At 41.2% G+C, this 24685-nt stretch overlaps 3 protein-coding genes across 3 annotated transcripts; all 3 read right to left on the bottom strand.

Moving 5' to 3' along the window:
- Positions 1 to 4025: 4025 nt before the first annotated feature.
- LOC122648680 lies at positions 4026 to 9238 on the bottom strand. The gene is made up of 2 exons (XM_043841900.1): positions 9042 to 9238; positions 4026 to 5663 (listed from the first exon to the last, which is right to left on the bottom strand). Exons 1-2 carry the CDS (start codon positions 9132 to 9134, stop codon positions 4359 to 4361), a joined length of 1398 nt encoding a protein of 465 aa, XP_043697835.1. The 5' UTR covers positions 9135 to 9238; the 3' UTR covers positions 4026 to 4358.
- Positions 9239 to 14990: 5752 nt separating this feature from the next.
- Positions 14991 to 21963, bottom strand: LOC122656953 (N6-adenosine-methyltransferase non-catalytic subunit MTB-like). The gene is made up of 7 exons (XM_043851662.1): positions 21725 to 21963; positions 17978 to 20931; positions 17601 to 17684; positions 16229 to 16333; positions 15996 to 16104; positions 15631 to 15782; positions 14991 to 15519 (listed from the first exon to the last, which is right to left on the bottom strand). The coding sequence occupies exons 2-7, from the start codon at positions 20795 to 20797 to the stop codon at positions 15076 to 15078; spliced, it is 3714 nt and encodes a 1237-aa protein (XP_043707597.1). The 5' UTR covers positions 20798 to 20931; positions 21725 to 21963; the 3' UTR covers positions 14991 to 15075.
- A 304-nt stretch (positions 21964 to 22267) lies between these two features.
- On the bottom strand, positions 22268 to 23023 carry LOC122655704. The gene has a single exon (XM_043849993.1). It carries the CDS (start codon positions 23021 to 23023, stop codon positions 22268 to 22270), a length of 756 nt encoding a protein of 251 aa, XP_043705928.1.
- Between the last annotated feature and the right edge of the window lie 1662 nt (positions 23024 to 24685).

Raw genomic sequence — 24685 nt, 5'->3', positions numbered from 1 at the left:
GCCCTCCCTTCCGCCTCACCACCCCAACCCCGTCTCTACTCTTTAGCGAATGATTTGGGTTCATGAGAACCACTGTCCTTTTGGAGTGGATCTGTAGTCCCTGAGAACACTAGCATAGTTCACTTCACAACTGCAATTGGCCTTATTGTCCATTGAAGTTGCCAGTACTACTTCGAGGGCTACTAGGAGGAGATCGTGGGCTCACTGGAGCACATCTGGGAGCGGCACATGAAGATGGAGAAGAGGTATGCCCATTGAGGAGGCGACATCCGATGGTGGTGTGGTCGTTCAAAGGGAATGACCATAACAAAGAGTTCAATGTGGAAGCCGATGTTGAAGGGGTGGGGTGGGTCAGGGGTCAGGGAGGTTACTAGCGGGGTGCCCATACAAGGTGGGGAGAGGGGGAGCTGACGAGGGAGGGGTATCCGAGAGAGGAAGGTGCTGTCCTTTTCCTTTTCCCAGATCTTTAGTAGTACTTATTAATTTTCGACTGTTGATAAAATTAAATTAGGCTCTAGCTGGCACGTACAAAAGGAAGAGTAAACATCTAGTAAACCCCCTGAGGTTTATTGACCTATCTTGTAGCCCCCTAGGAACTAAAACCTTATTTACGAACCCATATAATGGACAAAATACTCGTTCCGTATAGTCCACAGTTAAGTGATGATGTCAGCATTTTATATCCCAAAAATACCTGTGTACATGTTTAATGAAAAATTACAAAGTGGAATTTATAGTTATATCCTTATATCATCTTTAACCTTAGATAATCCAATCCCTGTATGCCCAACCGTTGCAAAGAAGACCGTTGGAGGAGTTGCAGGCGATGCGATGAAGCTCAATCCCTATTTAATAGCATCTGTCCATGTGAAATCTGAAGCTCCAACTTCTCTCTTCGGTCACTAAAATTCCGACGACAGAAGAGGATGGGAGAAAAGGCTAACAACTTCTATTAAATAGGAGCAAAGTCCAGTCTTTGGTCCATGGTAACTAACGGGTTATGAAGAAGAGAAGAATAATAAAACAAAATCAAGACTTTTCTCCACCATCACTATTCGAAAACAAAGAAAATGGTACCTTCGGTGGGAAAAAAATGGTTTCTGTCAACCCGCATTTGAGAAGTAAACATAGGAAACCCCAACCCTTAACAGTTAGAAAACCACAAGAATCTCAGAGAACACCATTGATGTGAAATACTTTCAAAAACGAAGAAATAAAGCTAAAAATGCCAAAACCCTTTAAGAGAATTTAACATTCAAGCTACCTTTCGAACTCATTCTTGCGTCGAAGTTGAGAAATCTCCCATAACTACATCGAATTTATGCAAAGTACTTCAAATTTCTGAAAACTATTCACCCCCTCCCCCCCACATACCTCCCTTGCTTTCCAAACTAAGTAACAAAAACACCCACTCCGTTAATTGTAGACGTTAAACGTTAGAATTTTGATTTAAATGGCCAAATTGCCCTCATCTTCTTCCCCAAATTAGGGTTTGAAACCCTTCAATCCTAAACATGAAATAAGGAACCAGAAAGGAAAACAAGGGAAAATCCCCTTTGATCATTGCTTATCGGCGCCAGCCACAGCCAAATTAGCTCATGGGTGACCTTTAGATCCCTGGCAAGTGATAACCATGTTCCAGCGACCTGTATCCTTCCTGCAACCCAGCCCCACCCCCAAAAACTAAATCAAAATACCGAAGAGATGTTGCAGAGAAGAATAAAGCGGCTCTTCAGTGAGCAAATCTTCCTATTGCTCTCTCCTTCGACAAATACAAATATACAATGGAGTCTCTTTGAGTTTCAACTTTCATAAATGTGAATAGGAAGAAGCAATTTAATAAGAAGGAATGATTAATGGAGTGAGAGCGTAAATAAGGATGTTTAAATATAGGATTAAGAAGAAAAAGCCGATACGAGTACACAATTTTTTCCTTTTTCCCGCTGGATCTCCACCAAAGTAGTTCTTGTTTTAGAGAATTTCTCACTTCCCACCCTCTTTACTCCCTTCTCGGCGTTCTGGAGTCTCGTTAACTTAATTTGGTAAGGGTTATTATCAGTTAGAAGAAAGAAGAATCAGCAAGAGCAGCCTAGTTCTGTTTTTTGAAAACCCTAAAAGGTTTTTTTCCCGATTCACGATAGCCGATCGATTATACCGGCATCTCGGGCTAGGATTTTAATCTGGACATTAGAGGCCGTTCATCCGGAAGTTGTAGAGCATATGGTCGCTACGTTTAACCGCGATTCTGAGTTTCCACCTGCAATTTTGAAACCCTAAACCCATTCTGGTTCCTCTCACTTGCGTTGGCAATAGATCGAGAGACTTCGAAGGCATCTCATCTGATGGCTGGAGTCTTTGAAGAGAATAGGGAAGAGGGCTACGCAGACTTGAGGGTGGCCATGTGCATGAGTCTGCTTTTTTAAATAATGCTTTCTCTGCTTTGTTTAAAAAAGACCCAATTTTCCTTGTTTAAAGTTCTGTGAGTAAAAGTGGAGGAAGGAGGGGAAAAAAAAAGGCAGGGCAACAAAGAGAACAAGGAAGAGAGAGAGAGGATTTAAATGAAGGTCAAGGTGGGACCATTAATCTGTAAAACAAAAGCTTGAGAATTGAAAATCTCTGTGGCACACTCTCCTTTCTGGCCATGTTGGAGTGAAGATTTTGCAGAAATTGGTTGAAGCCAGCCAATATTGGAATCTGCAGGGGAACATCTGATGCCGGCATCGCAGTCGCCGGAGCACGATAATCCTTCGCCAGTAACATCCAGACCTCCGGCCCTCTAGTTTTGCCGCGTTTTGAAACCCTAAAATGGGTTTAGGTTTTCAGGTATTGGGGAAATTAGGGAAGATGAGGGCATTTTGATCTATTTTGGGGAAGATGGTTGAATTTTTATTTATTTTTTTCAAATCCAAGGGCAATTTGGTCATTTAAATCAAAAGTCTAACATTTAACGTCTACAATTGACGGAGTGGGTGTTTTTGTTACTTAGTTTGGAAAGGTACATGGAATTTCCCAAACCTCACGGGTGAAAGTGTACATAAGTTAGACCTCAGGGGAGGTACGTGATCTTTTCCCCAAAAAAAATTCTGAAAATCTTCACCGATTCAGTCCCCCGCACTACAAAAACTAAAAAACGAACTAAAAACAAGAGATCGACACGACTATACCTCAAACCAACATGGTTAACAAGACAAACCTCCATTTCAAAACCCCCGTACAAGCTGAGATCTTCAAGCTAGAAAACCAGATCATAAGAAAAAGATAAGAAACTCAGAAACTAATTTAACTGAACATTTCCCCTGCCAACATAGATCAAATCCTTCCCTCCTCTCTTTCTCTTCCCCTACCGGATCCCAATCCTTATTAAATCCACTTGACGAATTTATAAAATACTAATATTCCTTACCATTGAAATTGATTCCACGTAGACAAAAACTCGACTCCAAACAATTATCCCCTCTGCCTAATGGGGTGTTTGACTGTTCCGTTCTGTATCGTTCCGCTCTGACGGAATTTGCAGAGAACACTTCCAGTTCACACAAAGAAGAACCAATACTAGCTGTGACTGTGACGACTGATTCCGAACATAGAGATTTAGGTATGGCAAAGAGATGAAGAAGATGATGGCTGTGAAAACGGCGCTATTCTTCTCTTTCAAACCTAGAAGAGGAAGAAGAATAAAGAGGAAAGGCGATGGATTAGGGATGAGATGAAGGTTAATTTGGACTTTTACTTTTTTAGGGTTTGCTGATATCATCAACTGATCCGTTGACTATAACGGAACGAGTATTCCATGCGTTCTATGGGTCCGTAAGTAAGATTTTAGTTCCTGAGGGGTTATAAGATAAGTCAACAACCCTCAGGAGGTCTACTAGATGTTTACTCAAAAAGGAATGACCTACCCACAACTAGAATCTGAGCCACACCTAACACGCCATGGGGCGGTGAGCTGCACCAAGGTGCAAGGCCCCTAGAATTACACCAATCTCCACCCCCTCTCCCCCAAAAACATAATGCCATGAAATTCAGAAAATAAACTTTATATGTTATTTCCATGCTGCATATCCTTAGAATTTCACGGTTCTGTATGTTCTTCCAGTGGGGTGCCCAAAAACATCTCATCAATTTCAGAACTTCAAGCAAAATGGTACATATAATCAGTTATCAGTACACCAAGTTCCTCCCCTTCACCTTCTTCTGGTGAGGTTCTCACAATTGCTATTGCTCAGTGCATATAATCTTTGACTTCGAGTTTCTTCGGAGTTGATGACACAGCATTCAATCCTTTTTGGCCATGCTGTCAAACTTCTTTCCTATGCCACAAGTGTTGGAATTGATGACTCAACATGTATATATATAGATTAGCTGACTCCTGGTTGCATCAGAGGGAAAAAGGCCCACTTTGTACAGGACCCTGACTCCTTGCCCACGACTTTCTCATTGGCCCACCAGTCTGATCCAATTGTGGGCTTATCAGACGCCCCTCCATCAGCATTGTCAAACTTGAATTCTTTCCCAGACCCTTGCCTTAGAGAAGGGTGCTTCTGCTTCTCCTGCTGCTCCTCTTCTCCATCCCCTGAAGCTCTCTCAGGTATGTCATTCAATGTTTCACCCACACGACAATCAAAAGCATTCCCTCCACTTAAAATGCCATCCCTTTGAGTAGTGGACGTTTCTGTTGCTGTATCTGATAGAGTTTCTGTCGCAGATTCAATTAATGTTGCAGGCACCTTTTCCACACAGCTTGCAACCTCCACAACCTCAACATCTTCAGCAGTTAACTCAAATGAAACTCTGTGATTAATCACAATCACAGCATCATCATTTTGGGATCCATTTTCTGAGTTTGCAAGAGATGCAACCTCTGACACCTGACTCTCCAGAACGAAACTGTCTTGAGAGGTTGGTCCAGCAGCATCCGGTGTCAAAGAGCCAGAGCCTCGTCCCGGCCTCCAGTAGCGGCTAGAAAGTCTATCGATGCTCATCATCTTGGGGGGCTCCCCTGCGCCAAAATGAAGAAAAGGATGTCCTCCAGCTATGAACTCCCGGTCAGGGTATGGAGATGAGGTTCCAGAACCTGAGATCACCGAGCTAGGTGAGATAAGTTGCCCAGCTGGGCTTCCAGGATACAGCTGATACGATTGGAATTCATAGTTGGAAATAGTGAATTTTTGGCACATCCCGCTTTTTCTGTGATTGGGATCTAACGATGAAATTAGCAGCTGAGCAAATGGCACCTCTGGTGATGAAGGTGTAGTAAGCTGAACAGGTTCAGGAGGAGTCAAAGGAGCAGTGGATGGTTCAGTGGTGAAGGTTGAGAAGACTGGGGGTGATACTAACTGAGTCTCGTGTGCATAAGGCCCAATGGCAAAAATAGAGGCGGGCCCTGGAGAGTAAACGTTGGCTGAAAGGGCAGTGAGAGATAGTAAACCACTTGGTGACTGGGTAACAGAAGGAGGTTCTGATTGAAGAAAAGAAGCAGGAGATGATGGAGGAGCAACAAAAGGTAATACCCTGGAGGGTGGGTTCATTGGATTCTCTGTGGCAGGAGCAGCAGACCCTGGTACCGTCGGTTCAGGAACAAGAACAGCATGGCTAATTCGCTTCTCATGTCTATGAGATCCAAAACACCAGTACAGACTCCAGCAGCTGCTCCACCTTCTCTTCTGCATATGCGAAAATATGAAAGAGGCTTTAAGAAAGGTAAAATTCATAGCAGGAAACATGTACTTCCTCTGCATATGCGAAAATATGCAAGAAGTTTTAAGAAAGGTAAAAATCATAGCAGGAAACATGTAGCTCTTCTACATTTAACAGAAAATAAAGTAATTCAGAAAGGCAATTGAACAGGAATTAATTTTCTTGGACACGATATTGTAGGGAAGGTTTCACAATGTTTTACCCAACTAAGAACTCAAATTATCATGTATATCCCTACAGTTCAAGAATGGCTAAATAAATTGATTAACTTACAACTGCATATATATATTGTTATATCATTTACTCCCAACAAAAAAAAAAGTCATCATCTTTTATGCATGCCATATATATAGTATAGCAAATTTATAAATGGCCTAAATATGGGTGGCCTGGCGGGGCCCAAAAATGAACTCTAAATTGTCTTTCACACGGAACAGGTGGCCTGGACTGAAATTGCCACTTCAGGTTTGACCTACAATAAGAAACACAAATGAACTGCTGTTATTGGAGAAGTGCAGAGCTAAATTCTGAGTAACACCACACTCTTCCCTCCAACATCAAGTGGCGGAGTCACCTTCATCCTCCCCCCCCCCCCCCCCCAATTGCTGAGTGCTCCTTGCTGCTTCACTGGGCTTTAGCCGTCCCGGCGTGGATGCAGACTTCTATAAGAGAATGAGAATCTCTCTACACTTCATAAATGCCTCTATGATATTTATGAACCACTGTGGGGAGAATAAAGGTAAAGTGCCCTTCCACCATTAAGAACACTTCCAATAGCAGACAGTGAGACTTTCCTATAAAGTTTCATATTTTTTACAAGGAAAATCATTAAAAAAAAGCAATTTTAGACTGGTAGCACAGCTCTGCTGAATAACGTAGTCATTGATCAATTTTTAATTTATGAAAGCTGTCAAGTATAGCTCAAACCCAACCTATTTAAAGATTCACGCCCTCCAACTCATGTTCTGTCATTACTTAGTTAAGATGAAGAGTTTCAGATACATAGAAAGGAAAGTTGTACAATATGAATGCTTTTCCCAGTCATAAATTCCGAACCCAACCCCCCCCCCCCCCCAACAAAAAAAGCAAAAGAAAAGGGGGGGGGGGGGGGTGTTAAATGCCCGGGTAGCAAAAGATGCAAACACTTATCCGCACTTTCATGTAAAAGGGTAACTACTCCATACTTTAACAACACAGCCTTGTGATTTGTTTCTTATGAGGTTTCTCTTTGCTTCACAAATACTGTCAAAGATGATTTTTACCTTACTCTAGATATAAATTGAAGGTATAACTGGTTTAGGAATCTAATGGAAATTTCATGTCTATTCACAAAGTGTGTTGTCATTCCCATTAAGTTGGTTTTTTTTCCCCTTTTGTTCTTTGACAAAATAAAAGAGAGAGTGTACATAAGAAATGTCAACATCCACCTTACCATCCATGAATTTTAACCATGGTTGAATCCTAAAACAATTGATGCTAGTCAGGAATGGTCAAAAGGTAATAAAGTTGCATTTTCAAAGATAATAGAAGTAATACAATTCACCAATCAAATCTCATCTCTCAAAAAAACCTTGGGTTTCCTATTCATTTTCTAAGTTGTTGCCCTCTTGAACATTGTCTTGGGTAACAATGCGAAGAGGCACTAAAAATAAAATAGTTATGCATCTTTGTGAGAGTAGTATTCAGACCTGAAGATAAGCCAAAATATATAAAATTCACAAAGATTAAATTTGATCCACAACATTATCTGCAAACCTGCAGAGATGTGATCCCTCAAAAACATTATCAGTTTATATGGCAAAGTGAGACCTTTAAACTTCCAGAACTCTTACAAGTTTCAAATTTACAATATGAAGTTCAACACAAGAAAATGTTTTATTGGATACAAAACAATATCCAGTCAGAAAGATATAAAGATGCATGCAGGTTCGAGTTAAATCATAGAATTTAGAAAGTGAAGCGAAGCTCAAACCCTAAATAACAGTCAGCATCCAAAATACTTAACCTTTCAATATAACAGCTACTTTACACCCAAAAATGAAAAAAAAATTGACAGAGTTAGAATTCCACGGTAAAGAAAACAGCCATCAGTATTTCAAATTCCAATAGAAACTATGCCCCTTGACATAGCATATCAGTTTCTATTTCAAAATCCAGAATCTACACATGCTTTGTTCTTTGTTTATTGCATTACCCACACAACGACGTGAGCTTGTAATCACATTTAGGGAGGGGGAGAAAAGGTTTGAGGCTGCAGAATTACTTCAACCATCATAGTGCTGCTAGAAATGCAAATGAAGAGGCACCTCATTATGGATAAAAGATATTTCTAACGGGCTCAGAAGCTGCTATCTACCAAAAAGACTAAAGACATACATGAAAAAGGTTGTCTCAAGACGCTCAACCCTTGGAGAATCCAAATCATTCAGCAAAAGCATTCAAATTTTTTATTTCCCAAGCACATTAAAAAACCCGTAGGAAGCAGTATAGATAAAAGTTTTCCTTCCATCACCTTATTGCAATATATAGCTCGGACACTGTATCCAGGCTTAAACGTTGCAAAAGTGACACACTAAAGAGAAGCAAATATTACATCAACATATAACACTCAAGATGGTAATGGGCACAATTTGAAATAGTTTGATATTTCTCACGGAAGAAAAGGAATCACTAGCATAAAATCTCCAAGAATCCTTACTAATCTAAATATGAAAAAATCGAATTGAATCCTTTTAACAAATAGCTATGGCTACTAGCAGGAAAACATTCCACGACAACCTAATTTAGAAAAGGAGGAGCTGAGAAGAGAGAGAGAGAGAGAGGTGTGTGTGTGGAGGGGGGGAGCACCGACCAGCCATGATGCGAAGCAAACCTGTTCTTTTTGACACCAAGACTTCATTTTGAGATTCTAGAATAGATTTATAGACTAAAGCATAGGAACTACTTCTACTATCCGGGAACTATAGCACGCAAACGCAAAACTGCTGAAAACTCCAAATCTCATTCATTGAAATATAAGTCAACCCTCAAAACATTACAGAGAACAGAGGAAAATTATCAACACAACCGTCAAAGACGATACAAAACAATCCAAACCGAGAAATCCTCCAGCTACCTGTAGCCAGATATCAGATCGCAAAGCAAAAGCAGAGCAAGAAAGAGAAGAAGAAAATCATTCCAGTGACGAGCATAAACTGAAATTTACCAGATCTTAAATTCATGAACTGATTAAAATACAACCTACAACTAAAATTGAAGTACATAAAAAACAACGACACAAAAGAAAAACGAACTAACTGGAAAAAAAAATTAAGAAGAGCAAATGAATGAAAGAAGTGATTTACCTGAACCGTGGTCTGCTGAACTCGACTCTCGGCAGCGGCGATCGCACTGGCGGCAGCATTTACAGTTTCAATACTGTTATTTACACCTCTCATCGCACCTTCTCACGATCGAATAGACCTAATCTTCGTCCAAGAGCAGCTCTTTCTTCAATCTCCACGGCTTTCTCGGTAGAAAACTCGCCGGAAAAAGTGTAAGATAAGTAGATAACAAGTAAGATATAGAGTCTGCAAAGACCTTAAGAGGAGCATAAAGTGAGAAAACGGTGACAAATAATGCTCCAAAAAAAAATCAAAACATTTTTTCTCTCTTTTCTATCTCAGAGTCTCATTCTCTCTCTTTTCTCTGTTATTTCGTAATGATCGGTCCCTGAGGTCAAACAAACACGCAAACATGTAGAAACTTTTAGTTTCTAAAAATAATTATTAACTTAATCCCATTCTTAATTTAAAGACATGGTTTTTTCCAGGCAAAGGGACCTTAATTCCTTTGATTAATCATTTGTTATTCAATGCTTCGACATACCATTATAGTTTAATTACCAGTTTACCCTTTATGTTACTCTTAATTTCTTAAATGGATAGCTCAAAGGTAAAGTAAGAACTTGTCCACTAATCCCTCTCTTATATCTTAATCATTTGGATTCATACTGACATTCTTTCTCCTCTTTCTAACTAGATGTAGTTGGCATGGGAGATTCTTACGACATTGGCAGCGTGGAGAACCCTCTCCCTTAGATAATAAATGGTGCATGTTAGATGCTTTACCTTTTGATTGGCAAAGGGAGATGCATGGCCGGTGGTATGTTTGAGCTTTGGACGCAAGGGAGATTTGGCTTGTGGGCCCAAACTGGATATTGGGTGGCCCACTGGGCCTGTCATGTTTATACTAAAATTTCATCTTAAACGGGAGAGGAGAGAGGTCAACTTGTTGTGGTGAATTTATTGTTACCTTAAAGGCTAATTTAGGGATAACAGGAGGACACACAAGTTTATCTATTTTTAATTAAGATTAAGAAATATTAAACCAGATAAATGTGAAAGTGAGAGAAAGAGAGAGAAAGTGCTTTTTAAAACTGTCAAGGAAAAGAAAAAGAGTGCACGTGTGGGTGATCCAGTTGATGATGGCGTTGATGCGCCCCCCTCGTGCGTAAGATAGAGGAAATGGGGCCCACTTTCCATCTGAAAATTCTTCCTTTATTTTTTTTTAACTAACTTTTCTGTCGCTTTTTGTGTGTTGGACAAGGATGTCAACCCCAATCCCTTCTCTGCATCATTTTTAGTTTCCATTGCCTGCAAGTTCCCACACCAATTGCCTGTACACTGCCTCTCTCTCTCCCTTCCTCACAAAGAAGGGACCAAAAGGTGTGTTTAGTAGTAACTTTTCACAAATTATGTTCTAAGTTTTGGGAATAACTTTTCACCTTTTTAACCTTTACAGATACTTTCATTAGTTCTCATTGAAGCATCACCTTTCTTTAGCTTTTCTACATGTCTTTATTAGATTTTATCCAAGTTTTACCTTTATAGGTTCACACATAGTGGGTCCAGATATCAGCCCCACACGTGGCCAAAAAGGGTAAGCCTAGTTCAAATACCACCCTCTGGCTTCTACCCCCTTATCATATTTCATGGCTATTGCATAAACTTAGTGTTATAGATGAGATTAGGGTTGATAAACCTAGAATCGGTATCTGGATCGATCTTAATCAATTTTTTTATTAGATCTTATCGAAGGCCCATAAGCCATTCGGTTATGGTGGCATCCCAATTCCAAGAAGAGATGTTTAGAAAGTGAGATGACAGACAAGGATGTCTAATATTCGATGAGAGAGAGTCGAACCAGTGACCTTTCATCGGGTCTTCAACCACTGCCTTATTACACTGGTAACCACCGCCATGCCAAATTGCCAAGAGGTGTTTCCCTAGATCAATTTCAATTTCGATCATAAATTAATCAGAATCGATCTAGAATAGGTTCCAAATTGCATTAACCCTACATCTTGGACAAGAATCTAATACGATGGATTGATTGAATGAAATCGGGTTTTGAAACCATGGTTGAGAGAGAGAGAAAAGAGAAGAAAATGTCATGGCCATGGGTGGTGGATCCACAAATTAGGGGTGGCTTTATCCGTGGTGTGGGTCCTACAAGGCAGGACCCATAGGAGTGGTCCACGTGTGTATAAAGTGGGTAGGTCAGTAGGTGGTGGTTGTACTGAAATAAATCAAATTATTAAGAATTGCACGGGAAAACCCACAGGCATTTACTATTTACTTTCCGAATGCCGTGATAAGGTTTTCAATGAATAATGACGAGGCATGAAACTATGAAAGCCCACATCTATCTTATGACTTATATCGGTGGTTCCTTATAAAAAAAAAACTTATATCGGTGGTTGTGTCATGTGACTTGCCAATTCTACCCTCAATTTCAAGTGTGGATAAGGTTGTCGATTTATTAGAATCGAAACCCATAATTGAAATCGAAATTTAAAATTAATCAAAATAAATCGGTTCAATTTTTGTATCATAATCTAGAATCTTTTTTCGGTTCGGTTTAGTTTCATTTCAAGATTGAAGTTGTCTCTGTTTGAATCGAATCGATCTACCCATTTTTTAACTAAATAAGGAATCAAATAACTTATATTATTTTTAATATTTTAATCAATGTGGATGATAAATTTTAGTCCTTTTTAATGTTCAAACAAGTTCAGTGAGATATGACCCTAATAAACAAGGTTGTCCCAAATATTTGAAATATGGCCTAGACCGAATACAAACCAGAAAAAAAAGAAAGAATAATGAATTAAATTTGAAGCAAAATTGAACTAAGCCGATTCAATTCTGGTTTGAAAAATAGGCTTCTATTAGGTTTCGGTTTTGATTTCCACATAGTATATCTTAAATTGGAAAACAAACCCGAACCAATCGACACCCTTAAGTCTAGATGAATGGATTGAATGATAGCTACAGGGGTAGAGAGGAGAAAGAGAGAGAGAGAGAGAGAGAGAGAGAGAGTAGTGTTCCACAAACAAACATAAACTTATGGGGAAAAATGGTTTTACCATCGAACTCTTTTATTTAAGAAGGTCATATATTCCTTAGGGGGAGGTTTTCATACACGGCTGAATAAGGAGAGACAGGGTTACGATATGTCAAATGGGAGCTTTTGGTCATTTTGATCCTTTCTTGTTTAATGGCGAAGGTCTGTGATTGATTGTATATGATACACGGCTATACACAAAAACTTTTGCCTATTCCTTATTGTATTTTCTTTTTTCTATAACATTGTTGGACAGGCTATCCTCTCAAGTTTTCAACACCCTTCTGTTAATTCTTGAGACTTACAAGAGAGAAAGAGGTCAACATCATGGGAGAGAATTTTCAAAAGATAGGTGTGGCTTGGAGAAGAAGAAAGTCCTCTTAGACCTAACCTAGTCATGGAAAAATAAAGGCCATCCAGTACCTCTAAGGTTACATTTTTTTTTTTTTTGGTTGCATTAATTACTATTCATGGTTTTAGTTGTGCTTAAGGATTCAATATGATTCTTAAATCTTCCCATGGATTAGCTGAAACTGAAATCGGGTTTTTGAGAGATGAAATAATTAATGTTTCTACAAATGGGGTGGGTCCCCCTCTTAGTTGTGATGGGCTTGAGAGTAACTACAAACCTACAGCCAACCAGGGCCCATGGAGCTATAAGGTTGTCCATGTCAAGGGCGGTGGTTCACGGGGTTGTTCCACTCCCTTTTTTTTCTTTAGTCTTTCTGGTGTTGGGTCATTTACTGAGCCCACCGTTATAGTTTATAGTAGTCTATCAACATCATCCAGTTGTGATCAGAACTAGCCAGATGTATATATCAACCATTAAGAGTGTTTTGTTTCTTCTGGTTTAAAAAAAAAATTAGTGTTTTGTTTGCAGTAGTCTTATGGGCCTTTTGGGCCGGATCGAAATCCTCTGCTGTTACCTTCCCGTGAGGCCAACATGCAGCTTCACACAGATAGGACGAAATGACCTCCCTACCCACTGCCTGAGCACCTTGCTCGGGTGGGGTGCACGCCCTGCCTGTGTGAGGGCTGCATGCAAAGGATCCAAATTATTTTGGGCCTTGCGGATGCGGAGAGGCTGTTTTGAATAATAAAACTACGGAAAAGGTTCTCTAAGAAGACTGCCTAGAAAGGAATCTCTAAGTGGGTTAAAAGAAATTTTTCATGTGGTAGTTCAGGTGGGACTCAAATTTTGTAGACAAGTTAACACCAAGAACCCCTCGTATATAAAATTTCAGTCAAATGAAATTTGCCAAGTGGAAAATAGTAGGGCATCACTACATTATCTGAGCCCAACCAAATAATACCAAAATCAAGCCGATCAGTTAATGGCTGATTCGGTTTTGGTTTGAGGTTTGGGGAAAAACCAAATAATCAGTTGGTAAAGGTTGGGACAGGATGAACTTGGGGAAAAAATCCTCTCAAATTCCCTAAAAGTGCAGTGCGGTGCAGTTCGGGGTGGAGAGGCCGACACTTGGCAGACACGATATCCAACGGTTCCGAGCTCGAGAAGAAAGAAAGAAAAAGTTAATTAGCTCGGACTGTTGGATGTCGCACCTGCCAAGTATCGACCTCTCCACCCCGAATTGCACCGCATTGCACCATTGGGGAATTGAGAAGGATTTAAATCCATGAACCAGTGGGCATTGACCGATTAAACCAAAAAAAGTGTGAGTGGACTGACGTCGTATGTGAATTGTGCAAACCCAATCAAAACCATTAAGCTCTTTCGATGCTTTGCGAGAGTGATCGGATAAACTCTCCTCCCTCCCCCCTTAGATTTTCGGTTTCTACAAGAGGATCTTTATACTCTCAAGTGCGGTGCCAGTGCACCTTTAAGATAAATCCGACGATGACCACTGCACTTAGGTGGATAAAAATCCAATACACAAGTGAATAAGTGAGGTGCACCTTGCCCTATTAATCCAGATCGCTTTCTGCTGAAGAGTTAAGCATGTTGGACTAATTAATTTCAAGATATTTTTCTATTCCAGTGCTTTCTTTTCTTCCTTTGGAATGCTGAAACTGTGCTTCGTCTTTTTGTCAATTCCTCACTCATTTGTCGAAGTTTAGTCTTACCAATTTCTGGAGGTGGGCTTGAACTTCACCATGCCCTCCTCACTCAGAACTCATGTGGTTGTAGGGTCCAAGCTTCGATGGAATGGGTAACAAATTATGGAACCTTTTATTGCCAGCTATTATTTTTGGAGTGCATAGGTAGAAAAGAAGTGGCAGAGCCTTTGAAAATTGCCATGAGCCACCAGCATGTCCAGTGGCAACATTCCCAGTAACTAGAAGGGCCAAGCTCAAAAGATGTATCTAACCTCTTACTTCTCTTTGCAAAGAAATTATAAAAGGGAAGTAGTTTTCTGTCTGAGCCAGCACTCCGTGTGTCCATTTTTCCTCCTCAAAACAACGTGGCAGAAATGTCTTTTCATATGGGGAGAAGAATGATCGATTCATGAAAATACTGGCATAGGCCACACTCCCGGACAGAGGTATTTTTCCCATTATAAAAACAGAGTTCAAGATACTATGCTTAAATTTTCTGTTAGCTTACAATTTTTGTATAGCATTTTAGGCCCACAACTTTTTTTTTTTGCTATGCTCAAATCAGACTATGATCTTGATTGAGATTTGGAATGAAATCATTGGAATTGAACATTTGTGCCACGAAGTACCAAAGCTGTGTTTCTTTCCTTTTTCTTTATATAATATATATATATATTTTGGGGGGGGAAGCCGGAAGGGGAGGTGGGTTTGAAAAACTGTGACTGATCAAGTTTAGTGTTAGCAGGCAAAGACAGGTGATTTTATCATATAAATGCTTTGTATTCCATCGGTTGCACTGTGATAGAAGGTACTGTGATTTGTGCTTGAGAATATGAGAATGAAGAACAGATAAAAAATATCTCTTTCCCATTTATATATTATGAAAAAAAGAATTACATGCCGCACACAGCATATTTTCATGCTGGAATTTCATTACAGCATATTGAGGGCTCGGTGAGACTCGAACTCTATATGGTCTCCACTTGTTTGCCCAAACAAGGCATTGTATCCGTAAATATCAAAATACTTGTCATCTGTGGCCACATTCCCAGCATCCGGTCCTTTCATGCCCCCCATTGGTGAAGCCCATGGAGCAGGCGTTTGAGGGTTGGAACTGATGGAAGTTTCTTGATTCGGACCAAGGGCTGCTGAATTTTGCGGTGAATTCCCGGCTGGCCATTTATTGGTTGAATTGGCTGTTGTCTGAGAAAGGGGTGTTGACTGTTGCTGCTGATTCTTCTGAGGTGGTGACTTGGGTCGAAGGCCCTCAATATCAGGAGTTGTCACGACGAGATGTGGTGTATCAGGTGGGGGGTTCCGTCCTCCCCCTCCCTGCCAAACTTTTCCATCTTTATCAGCGAAGTTCCTGACATATGCCTGCAAAGGTGGCTAGTAATTTGAATCCTTGGAACCGTAATAAATTAAAAATGAATTTTAACTAGTTTTGTGTTTATAAGGTTCACAAAGGTAGGTTGCCAAATTTAGTACCTCAGCATTAAAATTTGAGGATGATAACTCTTTGCCAACAGTAAGCCAGCCTGACCTAATGTTATGATCTTCACCAAAGAGCTCGATCCTCCTACGTCCAAGGGCAAAGTGCTCAATGATTCGATATAGGTCTTCAGGTTTTGTTGTTGAACCTGTGTTGTCAGTTTGACAGGCAGCAGTTGAAATTTGATCAATATTTTTTTTCATTTGAAATAAAGCCCACAATATTCAATTGTGTTAGGGTCCTATGCATAACAGAACCCAAGGTCCTCTAGATGTTTCCACCAATTATACACACACAAGCACAAGGATGGCAAAACAAACCCAGGATTGCAAAACTCTGAACAAAAATCATGGGTACTAACCATATGGAGGTTCTTCAGCGATAATTATATCTGTGTCAATATTGGCATGGATGATATGACCATCAGTGCTACGGCGAACGGTTCCTTTTATGCCCATCAAGCAGTGTTCCTTCATTACAGGAAAAGGGAACAAAAGTCGGGAAAAAAAAACACCAAATGCTTGAGACAGTTTAAGGAAATATAATGCAGTTAAATCCAAAATAGGAGCACTGTGGCAGAGGAACGTTACCAACCTTTGAATGTTGAAACAAAGTATGAGAATCATGCCGCAAGCCTGGTGTAGCATTTGTCTTGTTTGTCTTCACCCAACATATATCCTCACACCTTCGGAATCCCCACTGCACAAATGGAACAATTGTAAAAATAAAATTTCAGACAGATCATTTAAGATCATAAGAACTACTGAACTCAACCAACTTATCTCATTGTAGGATGCAATTGAGAAACTAGTTCAAGAGAAATAAGTTCAAGATTCCCCAATACCCAGCAAGGGGAATATCTTTCAATTGGTACATTTAGTAAAACAGGGGATGGGGGGAGAGAAAATTCAAATATCTATCCCAAAAACATAATCATCAAATCCTAATAAATGCAATTGGGGAAAAGGCTGGGTACACTGCCGATGTACCGTAAACTAGCGCCCACTGTGTCTATCTCTCTCTTCCCCCTTTGAAATGACCCCCTTGCCCCCCCTGTATGATACCCCATCCCACACCCCCATTGGTGCTGCCCGCTAGTTCACCGCCCACGGGCAGTGTGCCTATCCCTCTCCCATGCAATTAATACTTCTATATATTTTTCGAGAAATAAGACAAACAACTTATTAGACCAAAGAAATAAGACAAACAACTGCAGATATGACATACAAAGTCCCAAAACAATCAGTTTCGGCGTTCTTCCTGTTTGTTTTCAAATCTTGCAAATTATTAAGAAGACATTGGGGATTGATAACTATGTTCCAGATTAAATTAAAAACATGAAAATTAAGTGGTGCTATTGACATATTAATTTTCTTTAAAGGGCTTCCCAGACAAACAATATAAGTGGGGTTGCCTGCCATCACCATAGAGAGTGAAAACTCCCAAGTACATTCATGCAGTTAAATAAATAAATTATACAGGGATTTCCATGTACATGGTAAAACAGAACATTTGGTATAGAATAAACTTTACATCCACAAATGAAGTCCCATGCAACAAAAATATGCTATGTCATAACAGCTTAAATGCTAAAAAAACCTAGATCTTGAGAATAATGTCCAGCTATATCAAGAAAACAATAGAATAAAAATAAAGAATAAAGGCAATGGCAATCTCTCATTTTACAAGCCTTCCAGCAATAAGATTGACCCAAAGAACAAATTTTGAGGACTCCACCAGGCACCGGCCTCCAGAAAAAGCTAAAAGCAGAAAATAGTTTTCTCTGGCTTCTGCTTCTATTAATTATATGGCTTACTGCTATAGAATTAAGCACTCCCAAAAAACCGCTACCAAACACACATCCAATAACCATGATGGCCCTTTTCCAGCCGAAAGCCTACATAAGCACTTCAAAAAATGCAGCCCTGCAGTATCAAACTTTATGGCCCTCAACTAATATAGATACCTTCTTTAGACATTGACGGCCCTGCTCAAGACCAACACCATCACCAACCCAAAGGAAGATAAATGAAGGAGTATCTGCTATTGCCTGTAAACATGAAGGAATGAAGGTATTTAGACTTTAAATCTGTGTGTACAATGAAGGTGACTGATGTCATGGGGAAAAAAGGAGATGTCATTTAAGAAATAACAGAACAGTAAACCGCCAGTGATTTTGACCAATATCACTTGAAATCTTGATCTTGATGCCGTGACTAATGTCATGGATAAAATGGAGATAAAATTTAAGACACATCAGAATAGTAAACCGCCATAAATTTTTACTAATATCCCTTAATATATCGATTTTGATGCAAGGGAAGATATGGGCATAAAATGTACCTCAATTTTAAGGTTTAATATCTCCTCAAATGTCCAGTACTCCACATGGTCAGCAACACCAGGTGCTCGATGAACGTACTCCTCCCAAGGGGGATCAATTAGAATGACATCAAACTTGGTTCCAAAAAACTCATGGGACAACACAAACTCACGCAGGTCACACTTGTAATACATGGGAGGGGAAGCTGATTTTGCTACAATTTCATCCTTCTTCTGAATAAGTTCCCGCAGCTTCGGGTAGTCTTCTATGACACTGGTGAGCTCCAGCTCCCTGATGAAATTCTGGGGTCGCATACCAGTGTCAACAAAATTTTGGGAGTAGTCATTTTGCTCTCCTCTGGAAGGAGCTTTACCAGGAGGTCCACTACTTCTAGGAGGAACCCAGCTCCCAGGACCTTTATCATGAGGCACTCCTCGTCCCATTGGCCCGACAGCATTAAAACCAGGGCCAGATAGGCTTGGGGGCGCCGGCCCTCTTGCAGGACCTGGTTGATTAAAATACATGGCAGGGTTTGGGCCAGTCCCCATATTGGAGGCAAATCTAGGTCCTGATGCTCCAGAAGGAACAGGAGACAGGCCAGCTGTGACAGCTAACATGTTCATATCAACACCTCGAGGTCCAGGCCAAACAATGGGTCCTGGAAATGGAGGAATAAAGACACCAGGGGCAATGGGCGTACCTGGACCTGGGGACATACTAGGTCCCAGTGGCTGCAGGGGTGCTGGTGGCAATCCAAGAGGTCCAAAGGGATTTCCCATCATGGGTAGTGGCATTCCAACCCGTTGCCCATCCCTCCCTGTCAGCCTTCCCCTCCCTCCTCTTCCAAATCTACTCCCTTTTGCCCCTTGCGCAACCACTCTACTAAAAGAACCGGACCCCTGGTTATTACCAAACAGAGGTTGTGAACCACTACTTGAACTCTGGACACTACCACTACGAGTAATACCCATAGCACTCTTCTGTACTCTTCCTCTCCCTCCTTGCATGTCAATGTTAAACCTCCCCAAATTCTGATCCAACATAGGGGATCCCTCATCTGGATATCTCTCCTGTGGATCATCTCCAGTGCCATAAATATCAGCTATTCTTCCTCTACCATCAGGCAGATACCCCCAATCCTCATCACTTGTGGCTGAAGTAAAATCAGGATGACGCCCAGACTCACTTCTTCTCCCAATATATGTAGATCCCGACTCTTCTCTCCCATAATCAACGGACTTGGTTCGGATCTCTATCATATCAGAATTCTCATTTGGAGTTCCAAAGCTTGATGAGCTTTTTGCACCTTCAGTCCTGTTTCTATCTTTCCTAAAGCCAGGCCGACCAAGAAGCATTTCATTATCAGCCCTCTCACGCTCATGCCTCTGCAAGTCCCAGTCCTTGTCATGATTGAAATCACCATCTCCATCCCTCGCCCCTTTATCATTGCCACTGTAATGTCTCTTTTTCCAATTATCTTTGGAACTTTCCCACTCCCTGTTCCTCTCACTCCAGCTACCATCTCGGCCTTTAACCCTGTCATCCTTGTACCCATCTTTTTCCCGTTCCTTCTCCTTCAGGCCAACACTTCTTTCATTATCTGAACCAGAGTCATCGGATTCAAGGAATCGCCTCCCACTCCTATCAGGACTACAGGACCTTTTAGAGTGCCTCACTTCCCTACCCCTTCTGTCTTTTGCCCGGGCATGTCCATCCTCATCTGTATTAACAGATCTCTCCAGGCTTTCGGCTATTTCACGGCTGCTCTGTGCAGGATCACGCTGCTGTCTGTGCTTCTCGATTTTCTCCAAATGACCCCTAGAGCTAGACCTATGGGCACTAAATTCCACATCATCAATCAAACCAACCAATTTTTCTCCACCTCTCCGCTGCTTATCATCTCTAACATTGCCCGATCTTTCTTCACGTGTGGTAGAACTTGGCCTGGTATCTTCATCTTGAGTCTCTGTCCGGCCTCTGCTCTTGCTCCTCTCATCAACCCTTTTCTCCTCCCTGCCACTGGCTTTGATGACCTTATCAATGTTGGAATCCAGAACCTTGCTTTTACGCTCACCAAATTCGTCCCTCGCATCTATTGCTCTGTCTCTCGTACTCTCAAGCTTAAGATCAGAATTCTTTCCACTCTTCGAATCAGATTTATCAACGTAACTGCCTTCATCAGTTTTTCTGGTGGAGTCAGATTCATCCCATCTTCTCCTTGGATTCCTCTCCTCATGAGAGCCACGGCTTTTCTCCCTGCTGTTTTCTTTTCTATCCGAATACCTGGTTTCTCTATCCTGCATCCTTTCAATCTTGCCATCATGGGGACTTTCCACCTTGCTTTTACTTTTGCCCTGGGAACCCTCGTGAACTGAGGGTTTTGAACTTGTTTTCCTTGATGAGCTCCTGTCGCTTTCATCCGCCACAAGATGACTTTTAGTCTCTGAAGCATCTCTACCCTTGCGACTGCTATCTGATTCTCTGTCTGGATATTCACTGCTTGATTTCTTCTCAGTCCTGTCCTCTTGGATTTTTTTAATCTGCTTGGAGCGTTGTTCCTTTCTTGTGTCATAATCATCTTCACCCCCACTAACTTCCCTGCTCGAGCCACCTGACCTCTTTCGAATTTCATTTCTGTCCCCTAAACTTTTCCTTTTTCCACCACTATCCCATTCATCAGTTTCTTCTGCATTGCTATGCTTTCTGGACTTGCTTGATCGGTGCTTCCTTTTATCACTGCCCTCCCAATCTTCCTCGTCTCCGGCTCTATCAACCTTCATTTCTGAATTATCCTCAATATCCCATTTTGTGTAACTCCGACTGGGTTCAGGCATATCCATTGCAAACACTAGCCCACACAAATTTCTAAGCCCTATGCTCAACTCCAGTACAGACTAGAGGAACACAGAAAGAATTTTTCCTGAATCTCTGAATGAAAAGATGTAATGCAGGATCAATCACTCATACGATCATCCTGAAATCAGAAAGGGGGGCAGGGTCAGAGAAGGGAGTTCAGCGTCTCTTTATAAACAATAACTGGATAAATGCATTCACCAAGAATTTCATTATTTACATTTTTGGGAAAAGCCCAAAATGTGTATTATTCATGAAGTGATTTACTAGTGAAGTTATGCCATTAACTGAGAGAGGTTACTCATGGATTCAAGAGGGAGCATAGACACATCATTTACACTGTCACAGTACTTTCCAAAGAATCTGCACTAGTTCTCAGCCAAAAAAACTGAAAGGTGGAGTTTCTATTCTTACTACTCATAAGACAAACAGTAACAGCCTCACAAACTACTAGTTTTCTGGAAAGTACTCTGGGATTTCATTTAAGTTAAAGATCTTAAATAAAGTACATGGTTTAATGGTACACACATTCTCCAGAGCCTAAAGTTAAAACCCTAAACTCCAATCCAAGGACATATTTAGACACAAACACAAAGCGCTACGCAACTACCCAAATCGGCCTGCTGCACATAGAAACTCGGCAAATCGAATGAAATTAAATAGTCAACGATCAAATCTACTCCCGCACAAGGCCGAGAATAATACTAGAATAGCCAGAACTAGAAAATTACAACAGATGAATGGAACATAAACGAAAAACGTAAACCTATGAACACCAGAGCATTCATTTGATAACAGGAACAGAAAAGAGTAATCTCCGATCATCCAATAGAACTAAAAGGCAAAGGCAGAGGGAAAACGGCATATCATGGTGATTAGTTACGAGAAGATAAAATAGGCGAAAAGAAACGTACCCGCTGGCCTCGTGGTGGGGATGAATGACAGACTTAAGAGAGTCGGAGACGCCCTACAAAACCCTAGAAACAGGGTTTGCAGGTTCGAATCTTCGACGAAGACGAAGAGGAAACTGGTCACTGCAGGAAAGAGACGCCAGGGATGCTTCTCTCTCAGCCTCCCTCTCATTCTTATTTTATTCGAAAATATGATTGCAGAAAAAAAAAATTCATGGATCCATGGTTGCAGAATGCTTAATGGCACAAGGCACTACGAAGGCATGCGCCGGGTGCGCATTATGCGCCTCCGAGTATAATAACAGTGAAATTGTCTTCTACCCAAAACAAAAAAAAAGGGTGAAATTGTCGCGTGTGGGACCCATGGTTACTAAAGATAGTATATGAATTTTTTGGGTAATGGGAAATTTCATTGCAAAGGGGCCAAGAGGCGCACAAGGTGTCCGGATTACAGAGATCTAGGAGCCATGGAGTGGAATTTGGCCAATCTATCTTGTTTGTCATAGATAGGGCCTTCCTTGCTAGAGAGTCAGTGACAGAATTCGCTTATCTAGGAATCCAAGTAATAGATATTACAGACAAACTGTTCATCAAGTGTCTAATATCCTTGATTACATTATCAGCAGAGCTTGGGGTAGGGATGGTGTTGTCCATAAGCAGGGACGCAAGACTAGAGTTATCCACTTCAATCATCAGATGCAAAACACCTACTTCGATAGCTGCGAGAAGACCCGCACGCACCGCCAATACTTCCCCTAAGAAAATATCTCTGAACTGCTCTGAAGTAGAGAGAGCACACATAGGTGAGGCACTGAAATCTCTAAGGATAGCTCCAAGGCCACTGATGGTAGAGCTGGCTGGGAGAGAGGCGTCGCAGTTGAGCTTAAAAACACCTTGAGGTGGGGGCTTCCAAGGATGGTTAAGATGGGGAGTAGTGGAGTTCCGACCTAGTGTCTCTATAAAAGCAGCTGAAAACTCCTCAAAAGCTTTATAAGCCCTGTGGATAGTCTCTTCTGGCGTCCAGCAAATATTCTTGAAAACAAGCTCATTTCTCGCGAGCCATAATTGCCAGATGATGAAGGATAGAAGAGTCAACGCCTCGCTTCGTCTTTTCTTGTTTGGAAAGTTCATCTGGTCCCAGTTCTGGAGGAGACAAGCGAGCCTTAGTTCTTCTGTGGAAGGGGCGATGAACAATAAGTTGCTGCCAAACTGGACGACCTTGGCGAAGGCGCACCCTTGAAGGAGGTGATCTGTTGACTCTACATCAATGCCGCATCTCTTGCAACACGGGTCCACGCGCATCTGTCGTTTTAAGAGGTTTTCCCTGGAGGCCATAAGAAGGTTTGAATCTTGGGGAAGGTTTTGCTGCTCCAAATCCGCTTCCAAGTGGATGTCGGAATTTGATCCCAACTGTGATTAGTGATGGAAGGTGATCTGTTGGTATTTTGAAGATCCCTCTTGTTGGAGATTAAGTGGTACGTAGATTTAATTGAAAAAATCCCTTTGGGGTCACCCCCCCAAACCAACCTATCAGCAGTCTGGAACAGCGACAGCTTGATCTCTAGAATGGCCTCCACTTCTCTCGGCGACAAAAGCTGAGTAAGGCTGTCCTGTTTCCAGGTTGAATTACTTGCCTCGATAAGGTCCGATACCTTCTGAAGATTACAGAGAGTTGGCTTCTCAGTTTGAATTCGACGTTGGGGGAGGGAAGGAATCCAATTGGATCCCCATATGTCGATTTGAGTACCATCGCCCACGCTCCAAATAAGCCCATCACATAAAACCTCTCGGCCCACTAAAAGACTTCTCTAGGCCCACGAAGGCTTGCTCCCTATTTTGGCCTCAAGAAAGTTGGAATTGGGGAAGTAGATGGATTTGACAAAAGTTGTATGTTTTATGGATTCTCACACCACAACCCCCCTCCCCCCCAATTTTTTTCGTGTCCTATTTCCTGCCTGGTATAGTGGTCCAGTTCCTCTCATAGAGAGGAGAAAATGACGTTTTAACCTCCCTCGGGCAGTGTGTTAGTGCAGGGGGTGAAGTCGTCATTTTCCACCCCTATGAGAGGAACTGGACCACTGTACCGGGCAGGGAACAGGAAACGATAATGATCCCCTCTTCCCACCCCCAAAAAATAAAAAAATCACGTTTGTACTTAGTAGGCTGTTATGTTTTTAGATCAAATTCAAGATTTTTTTTAATTACAACACTTCATATGATATATGATTCGACACCTTTAAAAACACAATTATTCAAATAAGCATCCAACTAGCTATTTATGTGTTTATTGGTTCAACAGTTAAAGTGGCAACTAATGGGTTTGATTCTGGTAATGGCCTTACACTTATCCTCCAATAAGGGATGTAGAAATCTACCCTTACCTTATAAGGTAATAAGAATTAGAGAGGGGGATCACTGCTAGACTGCATGGCTGTTATACTAATGTGGGGGTCAATGAGAGCGTGTAGGGGCATCCAATATGGGTAGAATTTTTCATTTCATGAGGGGTGAAGCGGTCATTTTGCCCTTCTTGTGTCTGTGTGCATACGCCACGTAGTTTGACAACCTTCTTTTTCCCTGAAAATTAAATTGGAAAAATAAGCTATGTATAGTGATATGGGCAGTTTGACCGCCTTCTTTTTCCCTACAAATTAAATTGGAAATATAAGTCATGTGTGGTGATATGGTCAGATCTATTAGAATTTAGATGGATTGGGCCTTAGATAAATATAGTGTCTATATATTTTTTGGGAAAAAGATCTCTGTCCGGGAGTGTGGCCTACGCCAGCACTCCCATGAGTCTATCTCTCTCCTCCCCATGTGAAAAGACACCTCTGCCCCCTTGTTTTAAGGAGGAGAGAGATAGACACATGGGAGCGCTGGCGTAGGCCACACTCTTGTACAGAAAACTACTTCCCATTTTTTTTATATAGTACATAGTATATGGGAGAGGGTTTTCTGAGC

Source organism: Telopea speciosissima, chromosome 1 (genome assembly GCF_018873765.1).
Source record: "Telopea speciosissima isolate NSW1024214 ecotype Mountain lineage chromosome 1, Tspe_v1, whole genome shotgun sequence".
Lineage (NCBI taxonomy): Eukaryota > Viridiplantae > Streptophyta > Magnoliopsida > Proteales > Proteaceae > Telopea > Telopea speciosissima.
The sequence above is the reverse complement of the archived record's forward strand: the minus strand, read 5'-3'. Positions and strand labels throughout refer to the sequence as shown.

Bases quoted from the DNA above. Each gene is read 5' to 3' on its own strand.
- LOC122656953 (XM_043851662.1), bottom strand. From the start codon at position 20,797: ATGGATATGCCTGAACCCAGTCGGAGTTACACAAAATGGGATATTGAG. The intron at 17,685-17,977 runs GTACATTTTATG...TCATGTTTACAG, and splicing joins TATTAAACCTTAAAATTGAG to GCAATAGCAGATACTCCTTC. The intron at 16,334-17,600 runs GTATCTATATTA...CCATTTGTGCAG, and splicing joins GCCGTCAATGTCTAAAGAAG to TGGGGATTCCGAAGGTGTGA.
- LOC122655704 (XM_043849993.1), bottom strand. From the start codon at position 23,023: ATGCGCGTGGACCCGTGTTGCAAGAGATGCGGCATTGATGTAGAGTCA.
- LOC122648680 (XM_043841900.1), bottom strand. From the start codon at position 9,134: ATGAGAGGTGTAAATAACAGTATTGAAACTGTAAATGCTGCCGCCAGT. The intron at 5,664-9,041 runs GTAAATCACTTC...TCGCATATGCAG, and splicing joins TTCAGCAGACCACGGTTCAG to AAGAGAAGGTGGAGCAGCTG.